This window comes from Balearica regulorum, chromosome 1 (genome assembly GCF_011004875.1).
Source record: "Balearica regulorum gibbericeps isolate bBalReg1 chromosome 1, bBalReg1.pri, whole genome shotgun sequence".
Classification (NCBI taxonomy): Eukaryota; Metazoa; Chordata; class Aves; order Gruiformes; family Gruidae; genus Balearica; species Balearica regulorum.
Window position 1 is genome coordinate 13991929 of NC_046184.1, and position 12231 is coordinate 14004159.

Here is a 12231-nt window from a genome sequence, read left to right on the forward strand (position 1 = left end):
TTATACTATGTGTTCATTAGACTAACATTAAAGTTCCACTGTATATATTAAAATATGTTGAATTTGGATTCTTTAAATTGAGCACAACCCAGAACCAAAAGGTTTGTGCTTAAAGGACCAGCCCCAAATACATTTATTCTTCTATGCTCTGCAAATGCCCATTTTGTGTATATAACTTTTCTCCTTTTTTTTTTTTTTTTTTTAAATGAGCAAAGAACTGTATCTATATCAATTACATTATTTTCATGGAAAGGAATGGGTAAGAATCTCAGGAATCTTACTTGGGAGTTCTGGGTTCTGATTTGCTCTGTGGAGCTGAGGCCAGTTAACTGTGGCTGAAGTGCCATGTGATTTCTGCTGTGATACCTGTTGACTACAATTTCTATCCTCATTTTTAGAGCAAATAAGCAACTGCAGATCCTCCTGATTTGAATTCCAGCACCTTTGTATCTTGGGTATTAGCTTTTTTGTACACCCTATACAACAGATCATTTTGGAAAATAACAGACCAAACCGTTCATTGACCTTTCCCAGCTTATAAAATGGAGTGGAGATAACTTCACACATTCTGAAATTGCAAGAGCTGTTTAGAAAACATTTTGGTGACCTGCAGATGGCAAGTGATAAATAGGTGTAAGGTATTATTTATTATTATTACTACAACTACTATTAAGACATTCCAGTTTCTACATGAGTTTTTTAATTTTTACATGAATACCTTTTCCATGTTCTCTTCTACAAGGCCAATTGAAAAGACCAAAGGGACAATTTGACCAACTCACTGTATTCACCTATTTTCCATCTTACATTTGATACTTGCACCTCTGATGACAGGTAATCATATCAACAAAAAATGTTTGTAAAATGCACATTAAAGTGTGTATTTTAAATAACATCAGAGAATCCCACATAAAAGTTTGCTTCTCATGAAACATGGGTAGTTATAACTTTGGCATACTATGCACATTTAGTGTTTGCAATGAAAATCCTATGAAAGGCCACAAAGATTCATAAAATATACTTTTCTCCTTTGCACTCTGAAACTTTGTTTACTTTTTCTGCCTGAATCTTTTTCAAATCTGAAAATATTCACTCCTAGGTCTGCAAAGAGAAGGTAGACCATAATTTTGTTTGTGGAAACCTTCTCTTGAAGAGCCTGCAGATTTGTTAACTGAAGAACCAAACAACCTAAAATGGTATTTCTTCACCAAATGGTGTCATGCTGTGAGCATTGCAGAACATTGTGCTGCTCAAGCAAAGCTTTTGCTTCAGGGAGAATCTCCTCTCTTCTGTGATGTCCAGCCTAAAACCATGGTGGCCTTAAATCTATCACTAAGCTGATCTTCCAGACCTGCTAATCTTGGCCTAAGGCCACTGTAATTTGTCATATACTGGAATGGAAAATCAACCTCTGTAGGGGAAAGAATGAAATACTTATGTAGTAGACGGAATAAAAAACACTGGTTGCACAAAGCTTTTCAAAACTTTCAAGAATTAGTCCTGAGGTAAAGAGACTAAGGGCTACATGGATAACTAACACATGTGCATGCACACAGAGACACACAAATACACATATTTATTGTGCACAAATATTACATATTTATCATTCTGAAAAAAGTTCCATAGTAATCAGACTATTGCCTTTGACACAGCTACTTTTTTCCTTACGTAAAACAGGAACTCAGGCACTAACATATGCTTGATCACTGGTAAATGCTAGCTGCTGGAAAGTATGGGATTATCATAAACCTTACCTAACAGATGCAAAGAAACAACTTACTAAGGCTGAAATTTGTTTCATAGATCAGAATTCTAGAACTCTTTGTCTGTATCCTCACTCTAGCTCAATTTCTTTCTTTCTTTCTTTCTTTCTATCTATCTTTCTTTCTTTCTATCTATCTATCTATCTATCTATCTATCAGTATAGCTGCAGCAAGGCAGTGTTTCTTGAGCTTGATTTATTTTACAAACAGCAGGATGTGAATACTTTAACTTAGGACTGGTTAGAGTGGACAATTCAGAATTTATAAAAATTGACTTCTATACCTTTTCCATTTCAGTCCTGGCTTTACTGGCTGTTACCGGCAATACAGAAACATTCTAAACCCAATAACTGAATGCTTTTTATCCATGTATAAAAGTAACTGCACTCCCTTCAGAATTAGGCCTCAGATGTGGTGACTTAATCACTACATTCTCAGCTCGGGTATGCAGCACAAGCTGAAGCCAAGATTTCAATGTCCGTGAGATACGATTATCTTGTTTTTACTGGCGTGGTTTGTCTGCATACGTATTTAAAATATCCCTCAAAGTTAGGTTCTGAATTTGCTCACAACTTTAAGTCTACCCCTATGTTATTTTCCAAATAGCACTAAAATTATATTTGCAATCAAAGGAAATCAGAGAGCTTTGTTTGCTCTCTTCATCTCTGTATCCCTGGTTATATACCTATAAAGAAAATAACAGAAAAGGTTGTGAAGATAAATAATGTTTGCAAAACATTTAGACACTACAAAGAATTGAATACCATATGAAGGAAATAACATCATTTTCTAAGTTATTTGCACAATTTTAATTCTGTGTAAATAAGACCTGAGGACACACACAAGCATCAATGAAAATATAAAATACTAAATTACTGCTCATTAAGTGAGCATCATGTGAATTACGAATGAGCAGAGATCCTGTTTATAAAATATGTGATCAAATAAGCATTTACATACTGTTATAATGCCTGGGAACAAGTAAATGAATTAACACTATACAGGGCATTTTATACTTTCAGCAATTTACCTTAACAGTGTTAATAAAGCCCTCTTAATATGCATCTTCTTTTCACATGATTTAAATATTCTTTATCTAATCAAAGGATAACCAAGATGTGCAGCATACAATGGGGTTACTCTCTACAAATTTTCCATAATATCCTTAGATTCAACTTAGAAAAAAGGACTTGCCATCTCGTTTCGAGTTACTTCCTTACCTTTTCCTCTTTCTCCTGCCCTCCCTAGATCCATGACAACATGGCTGCTTAACTCCTACATGTACTCCCTGCTGATGCTTTCTTCCTCAAAGAGTTCAAATTCATATGGCAGACATGGAAAGTCACTTCTTTTTTTCCCATTCTTTTTTTGGAACTTACTTTATGCAAGAAGACACTGAAATAGTTTCTTAGTCATAAGCGTAGCACAATGTAGAAGTGAATATTCTCCTCTGAAAGCAGCAGCACTGGCATACACTGAGTTTCCATGAGATACACAAGATGTACATTCTTGGTCATTGTTTTGGTTAAAAACATGGAACTTCACACAGAACATTTGTGAAAGGCAAGTCAGAATTATTCCTAAAGAAGCAAATCTGAATGGCCTGACATCTATGTTGGGTAACAAGATTCAATCCAGATGCATCCCTTGTGGTACAGCAACAAATGACTCATTCTGACAATATATGGCTATAAAATGATGGATGTTGGAGCTTTATAATGGAAAAAATGTAGAAGCTGAAGACTGGGATTATGTGATGGCATTGCCTGTACCTGCAGCCTTACAATCTGCAACTGTTTATGGGCATGAAATTTATATCATTAAAAAACATGATTTAAGCATTTCTGTTATATATGGTCAGGAACAATTCTCAGTTACAGAAGAAAGTGCTCCTATTTGGACATAAATCCTCTCTCCTCCCTAACAAGATGGACGGTTCTTTTTTCTACTGTGAAGTTACCAACTAGTGTTTATTTCTTACAGTGTTCTGAAACACAAAGCAGTAAATCTATGCAGTCATAGTGAAGTTGTCAAATCTCCCTAAGGATTTAGGTAAACTTAACAACCTGTGGTATGCAATTTCACAGTTTAACTATACATTTTAGAAACAGTCATCTCCTTTTCTTCATTCTGAATTTTCAAACTAGGTTCATTTCATGCCCACTAGATTATATATAGAAGTAAATAGCAATAGGTTGACCCCTATCCACAATTTCACGCCACTTGCAATTGAATAGAACTCAGTCATATTCCCTCAGCCATCCCCTTTCCAGACCGCAGGTTCCTTGCTTACTTATCTGTTCCTTTTATGGAGATTGTACCATACCTCTGATCATCCCTATTACCCTCTCTGAGTCTTTTCCAGTGCAATGCTTTACCCATAAAAAGCTGTGATCATAGTGTAAGTCTAATAGACAGAATCATAGAATGATAGAATCACAGAACGGTTTGTGTTAGAAGGGACCTTAAAGATCATCTAGTTCCAACCCCCCCTGCCATGGGCAGGGACACCCTCCACTAGACCACATTTCCCAAAGCCCCATCCAACCTGGCCTTGAACACTTCCAGGGAGGGGGCATCCACAGCCTCTCTGGGCAACCTGTTCCAGTGCCTCACCACCCTCACAGGGAAGAATTTCTTTCTAACATCTAATCTAAATCGACCCTCCTTCAGCTTAAACCCATTACCCTTTGTCCTGTCACTCTATGCCCTCGTAAACAGTCCCTCTCCAGATTTTCTGTAGGCCCCTTCAGGCACTGGAAGGCCACAATTAGATCTCCCCAGAGCCTGCTCTTCTCCAGGCTGAACAACCCCAATTCTCTCAGCTTGTCTTCACAGAAGAGCTGCTCCAGCACTCTGATCAGCTTCGTGGCCTCCTCTGGACTTGCTCCAACAGCTCAATGTGTTTCTTATGTTGGGGACCCCAGAGCTGGACGCAGTACTCCAGGTGGGGTCTCACTAGAGCGGAGTAGAGGGGCAGGATCACCTCCCTTGACCTGCTGGTCATGCCTCTTTTGATGCAGCCCAGGACACGGTTGGCTTTCTGGGCTGCAAGCGCACACTGCCGGCTCACGTTGGGCTTCTCATCGATCAATACCCCCAGGTCCTTCTCCTCAGGGCTGCTCTTAATACATTCCCCGCCCAGCCTATAGTCGTGCTTGGGATTGCGCTGACCCATGTGCAGGACTTTGCACTTGGCCTTGTTGAACTTCATGCGGTTCGCACGGGCCCACCTCTCCAGCCTGTCAAGGTCCCTCCGGATGGCATCCCTTCCCTCCAGCATGTTGACCACACCACACAGCTTGGTGTTGTCAGCAAACTTGCTGAGGGTGCATTCGATCCCACTGTCCATGTCACTGACAAAGATGTTGAACAGTGCCGGTCCCAGTACCGACCCCTGAGGAATGCCACTTGTCACTGTTCTCCACTTGGACATTGAGCCGTTGACCACAACTCTTTGAGTGCGACCATCCAGCCAATTCCTTATCCACCGAGTGGTCCATCCATTGAATCCATGTCTCTCCAATTTAGAGACAAGGATGTTGTGCGGGACAGTGTCAAATGCCTTGCACAAGTCCAGGTAGATGATGTCAGTTGCTCTTCCCTTATCCACCGACGCTGTAACCCCATCATAGAAGGCCACCAAGTTTGTCAGGCACGATTTGCCCTTAGTGAAGCCATGTTGGCTGTCACCAATCACCTCCTTCTTATTATTCCATGTCCCTGAGCATAGTCTCCAGGAATATATCCAAATATCCAGATATTTGGATGGCAATTCTCATTGTTGACATTCATTAAAAAAAGCAAGAGTCAATAAATCAGAAATATAGAAAAACTTAAAAGCATTGTAAAATTAAATTAAAATACTGTATTGGAATTAATATTTCTATGATAATTGCTGATTATTCAAATGAGAAAATGTTTGCTCACTGTGTAACTTCTTAACTTATCATCAATGTAAATAGCTGCCTTTGTGGCAACTTCAATTTGTAGGTTTTTCTACAAATTAATTAATTTCCTGTTGGATTATTTTTCCTTGTTGCAGCTGAGATAGAGTTAATATTCTTCATAGTAACTAGTATGGGCTATGTTTTGGATTTGTGCTGAAAACGGTGTTGATGATAATACAGAGATGTTCCAGTGCCTCACCACCCTCAGTAAAGAATTTCTTCCTAACATCTAATCTAAATCTACCCTCCTTCAGCTTAAACCCATTGCCCCTTGTCCTATCATTCCATGCGCTTGTAAACAGTCCCTCTTCAGATTTTCTTTAGGCTCCTTTAGGTACTGGAAGGCTGCTCTAAGGTCTCCCTGGAGCCTTCTCTTCTCCAGGCTGAACAATCCCACCTCTCTCACCCTGTCCTCACAGGAGAGGTGCTCCAGCCCTCTGATCATCTTCAAGGTCCTCCTCTGGACTTGCTCCAACAGCTCAATGTCCTTCTTATGTTGGGGACCCCAAAGCTGGATGCAGTACTCCAGGTGGGGTCTCACAAGAGCGGAGTAGAGGGGCAGGATCACCTCCCTCGACCTGCTGGTCACGCCTCTTTTGATGCAGCCCAGGACACGGTTGGCTTTCTGGGCTGCAAGTGCAGATTGCTGGGTCACATTGAGCTTCTCGTCCACCAACACCCCAAGTCCTTCTCCTCAGGGCTGCTCTCAATCGATTTTCCACCCATCCTGTAGTTGCGCTTGGGATTGCCCCAACCCATGTGCAGGACCTTGCACTTGGCCTTGCTGAACTTCATGCAGTTCTCACAGGCCTCTCCAGCCTGTCAAGGTCCCTCCGGATGGCACCCCTTCCCTCCAGCATGTCGACCACACCACACAATTTCGTGTCATCAGCAAGCTTGCTGAGGGTGCACTTGATCCCATTGTCCATGTTGTCAACAAAGATTTTAAACCTCTACCTTAAAATACATTTTGTCCATTTTCTAACAAACAGATTGATTTCATCATTAGATATGAATAAATTATGCATTTGATGTTTTCGTAGGACATTTTAAAGTTTTTATTCAAATAATGACACAGTGCAATTTGTGCTATTTTTCCCATAAAACAGGTAATACGTCTATTCGATCTGGAGAAGATGCACATATATTTCTTATGGAAATGTAATTTGTTATTTTTAATCCTAGTAATCCTACCATTTATGCTGGTAAGAAATATGCCTCTAGAGGTACATTGAGACATATTTTTGTGTCACTAAGAGGTAATGATGTGTAGCAGTATATCAGCAGCACATGAGGAACCAAGTGTAACAGATGATTGAAAGAAATTCAACTCTTCCATAGAGCTACACGTGCTAAGTCATCTAAATACAGCATTCAACAAATGACTGAGTGAGGAAGGAGGAGGCAAGCCCTCAAAGCCCACGCCAGCGACAGGAAAAGTATGTTTTAGATAGAAATTGATGAAGGATTTATAGAGCAAGAAAGAAGTAATAGTACCGGCAATTTAGATTGCAATTTGCACAGTACAATTCAGTAGAAATTAAGGCCTTTGTGGAGTGAATTTCAGAGCCAAGCAGAATTCAAGACCCATTACAATTCATGGAAGGAATGAAAAAACAAAAAAAAAAAGAAAGGAATGAAAGGGGAGAATCATTTGTAAGAATGAGAGTGTACAACAGTGTAAAGAAGAATGAACGACAATGTACAGAGTAAAATAAGATCTGTTTTGGACATGGTTAATTTGAAGAAATAAAGAGGCTTCCAGGAAACACCAAGAAAAGAGATGGTTTTACCTGAATGCCGGTATCACTGATGTTTTTGCATTCTGATATAGAAAGTTCCTTTATTTTTCCATGGCAGCCAAGGGCTCTCAAGCCCTAAAAAATTCCAGAAAAATTGATCTTAAAAATCAATACATGCAATTATATGTAATTACATTCAATATGTTAAGATGGTCAATAATATCCAATGCCTGTATGTTAAATCTTCTAAGATTTAACATAAATCTAACACCTTTTAAGACATTCTCTTCAGCAGAATGCATATAGTTTATCCTCTGATTTTTGCTTGAAGTATGTACAAGGGTTGAGGATTCTTTGCAGAAATAATTCAATTAAGAAAGCAAAAAGTCAGATTTTTCTACCTGTTCAGAAAGAAACTGAGGAAAAGACATGTGGTGTGAAATACTTCCAGAGGACACAGACCACAATTCTCATAAAGCAAAATACATTTACAGATCTCCTCCAAAATTTGGGTTTGAAAGAACTTATCACAAATTTTTTTTGTTGGAAGAACAAAATACTATTTGCTACAACCAAATAATATCTTAAAAGTGCTGCCTTTATGATTTGCTTACCAGTAAGGGCTTTATGGCTACAGCTATGGTACAAGACCACATTTGAAATGGTGCAGTCACTCATAGGTGCATGAACAACGCCCACATTCAAGACAATAGGGAGGTGAAAACTTTGGCAAAAGGATCCGCAGACGCTATGTGATTTTTATTGCTTGTACACCAGGAAACAGGACCATGTTCTGATCCTAAACTCTAATCTGAAGGAGAATTAAATGTTGATTTTGTAAAATGTATTTTGATAGCCACAGCAGAATATCTCTGCACTTCATATCAATAAAGTAAACTTTACCAAAAAGCAATGTTATCACTTTATTCCATATGATTAATAAATTATCTACAATTAGGCAGTGAACAGCACTGCACAGAAAGGAAATATCATCTTGGAAAAATAAGCACATGTAAATAGTGTCTGGAATCCAGATGTGGACACTGTAACGATAATGCTGGAAGAGTGTGGCTGGAGTTCAAATTTTGCAAATTCCTGAAATCTCACAGGCTGAATAAAAACAAAAAATGGAACAATGAAAGAGTTTTCCAATCTTGGCTACTTATGCAAACAAAGACATTTGCATTTTTCTCAGCAGACACAGTTATGTGGTGACCATTACTTTCAACAGCTTCATGAATATCTACAGATTTCAAATTTTTGTTGACCAGAGCACTCCTATTCAAGACCAAAAAAACATTATGTACTAAAGCCCCAAATGGGTTTCTGTCAGAGCTTGAATTCCTTACAGCAGAGACTGATAGTGATAGGTGTGACCTTATGGACACAATTTCTTCTTGCATTTTTCTTTGTTTAAAAATGGCACCATTTTAACATAGTTGGTAATGAAATACTAAAGAATATTATAAAGATTTTTTTTTTGCTACATGACAACAACTGCTATGAATTCAAAGGTAACTTATAGTACTTTTATATGATTAGAGTGACATTGAATCACAGAATTTTTATTTTTCTTCCAATGAAAATAATTTCATTAATAATTCCAGATTTGAGAAGGGGAAGAGCGAAGACGTGGAAGGCAAGGAATGTCATTAGGAACTGTCAATTACATAGAAAAACTACAAAACTTTTATGTTTCCAAAAATAAACCTCTTCAAACAAGCTTTACGCACGAAGTCTAATCTATATGAAATTTTATACTATTATTTTTATATCTAACATATAGAAAGGAGCCAGTTTTCACTAGTTTTATTAGACTTCCTGATTTACTCAGAACTATTCCCTGATAAATAACATCAGGGATCCCCATCCAGGATACTGACCTATTTCTAGAGACTTTTATCTTCTATACTAAGCCTCCAGACATTTTTGAAAGATTTGGTCAGAGCTATCACATTATCATTGGAACTCCTGGAAATAGATGCAAGCAAACAGATACTGTGCAGCATACAGACCAGGATCACCCACTCTATGTGTTTCCAAACCCATATTTCTCTTTAACATAAAGAAATCACCCTATGTATCTTGGAACAATCTTCTGTTGTCATGGAAAAAGGGGAGACTTTGTCCTACATCTCTTGTATAGCATTTCCATTTAGAAACTTTACAAGAAACTTCTTATTCTTCTCCAACAGCTCTTTTTCTCAAGCAATTTTTACATTTTTCTTCTGTTTCATTTACTTTATTAGGTGAGGCCTACAAACATGTGCAGAACATCATTTATTATTATTTTGCCAAGGATTTTGTAGATGAGAAAATGAGTACCTGTTGTACCAGACAGTGATGGTCTTCTCTTGCTAGAGACAAAAGGCATCTGAGGCTATGGCATACCAAAGAATATCTTTTTATTATTTATATTCACAAGCTGCAAGTCTCTGCCTTTCAACTGCAGACTGCAATGAATGTACTGTCTCTCGCTAACAATAACCATGTGCTACGCTATTTTCAACTTCTTCCGAGATTTCTGTTCACATATCTCTGTAACCTTGAAGGTCAGCATCTGTAATGTATCTTTATGTTCTAGAGATATACAGATGTTACTTCCTGTTCATACCCCAAACCAAACAGATTGACCTCAAAGTGACTCCAATCTTGTAAGACAGCTCTTAAGAGGTATATCCCACCCTCCATTTTTAATATTAAATGACTCAATTTATCCTCTAAACCACTCAGCTTTCTGCACAGATTAGCCACTGTCAGGCACCAGTTTCATGGATCAAACACTTACTGGAAGGGAAGAATTTAACTCCTACCGTGCATTATCATTGTGCTAATAACAGTTCACATGTGGCAGAACAAAGTTCAGTTTCAGATAGCAAAAACCTTCTGGAAAATGGGTACGGTTTTAAGCGAATGTAGCTATACTGTTTCCAATACCTGAGCTGATATAGAGGTGGGTCAGACCTGTTTACAGAAACTGTAGAGACTTTTTTCTATTGCAGTGCAGAAATCCCCCTGTATGACTTTAGTGTATAATGCCATAACATTTAATTTCTCTACCTAACGCTGTTTGCGGTTAGACCAGATCATAACTTAAGAAATATGGTTGCCAATGTTTCTTGACACTAAGTCTACACAACAGGGCTTCCATTGTAACTAAATGTCCTGTAAAAATATCGAGTCAAATTTCCAACATTGCTAAGTACCTTTAATTCCTACTGATTTGCATTGGGACTGAAGGTGTTAGCACATCTGGCATCGATTGTAACGACTCTCTGCGTTAGTATTTCCTATTTCTATGCAGAATTAAGTTTCTAAGTCTCCAGGTCAAATTCTCTCTTTCTCTATTCCCCCAAGCAAACTAGAGTGCTAACATCTGAATTTGGAGCCCACTTTAATATATTTTAACATTTCCTTTTCCTTGCCTTGGGAATGCGCGTGATTTGTCACATCCTTTCCTTTGGAAATCAAATGCAACTAATTCATTTGCAGTCTGTTGCTGGTTATATCTATGAGACCTGATAATATTTTGTTCTTAAACTTTACAAGGCTCTTCCTCAGTCCTACTGGTTTAATTTTCTAACAGACCAAACTGTGGAGCTGGGCTATGGATTCAAGTCACCATAGACTGATAACTGTGGAAAGCCAAGATGCCACTTTTGGGAGGTTTTTTTCCCCTATTTAGAAACTTAATACTGGTAAATATTTATGCTGCAGCCTGGCCTTCAGGACTAGCCAGGATCTGAAGACCATTAAGTACAAACACATAAGAAAAGAAAGTTGAGCTAACTGTTTATATGTCCGTTTAACCACTACTCCAGAGTTCCCAATGATTACAAATTATCCTCAACTTTAAAAATTAACTACACATAGCATGCAAGAACTCTGTGACTGATGAACTGACTTGATACCACAGATAATTCTTGAGGAGGCATTTCAGCCAGAAGAGAGAATGGGACCTTAAATGATTACGAGAGAGAATTTCCTGCGTGACAGTCATTGCAGACGAAAATGCAGAAGCAAAGAATATTTCTCTGTATGCTTCATATTTCCTTTTTATCTTTGATTTCAAAAGTGTATCAGGGTTCTTTGCATTTTTGAAGTATTTTACCTATTTTTTATGGTTTAGGCTATTTTTTTCTCTTTCATTATTACACTGGATATAATTCACCACTGATATTAAGATCCCTGAGCCTACGTCAGGGCATCTACTGTTTTGCTGCTGGATGCTCTATATAACTCAGGAGTCACCTAAGTTTCTTAAACAATTCCTTTTCTTATTCTTTGCTATGCTTTTTCTGTCTAAGTCTTGCTGGTCTTAAGACACTTTCTTCAAATGTCCTGACTCTTCTATAGTCAATTTTTTTTAATGTCCCAAAAAGATGGGTGGTCCAGGCCATACGCATCAGCAGCTTGTGTCGAATGAGGAAAGCAAGGCAGTTGCATGCTTTCAGACTCTCAGACTTGGAGCAAAGCTGCCAAAGCTGTATCATATGGACATCAGAAAAAGTTCAAGACATTTTAACAAAAATATGGAGAGCATGAGAATAAAGCTTATAATTAAAACTGCTTCTCTAACTCATGGATGCATTTCCACTGAGTCTGCTTTTATAAGAAAGACAAATAGGTTTTGCTCCTAAATGCCAATGTTTCCACCTCCATAATAGAAGCTAAAACACCTTGCTTATATTGTAAATACCTTTACAGTGATATCTGAAATGACTTGTGATGTTATCTATGCACTCATGACCATGTTCACCATACACACAATTTAAA

General features: G+C 38.2%; 1 protein-coding gene across 1 annotated transcript in view; it reads right to left on the reverse strand.

Annotated features, from left to right (window-relative positions):
* The window catches only part of FBXL13 (F-box and leucine rich repeat protein 13), a 102348-nt gene that overhangs the window by 12643 nt on the left and 77474 nt on the right, over positions 1–12231 (reverse strand). The window contains exon 18 of the mRNA XM_075776541.1: positions 7507–7590. Coding sequence (XP_075632656.1) covers positions 7507–7590 — 84 coding nt within the window. The remainder of the gene's footprint in view (positions 1–7506; positions 7591–12231) is intronic.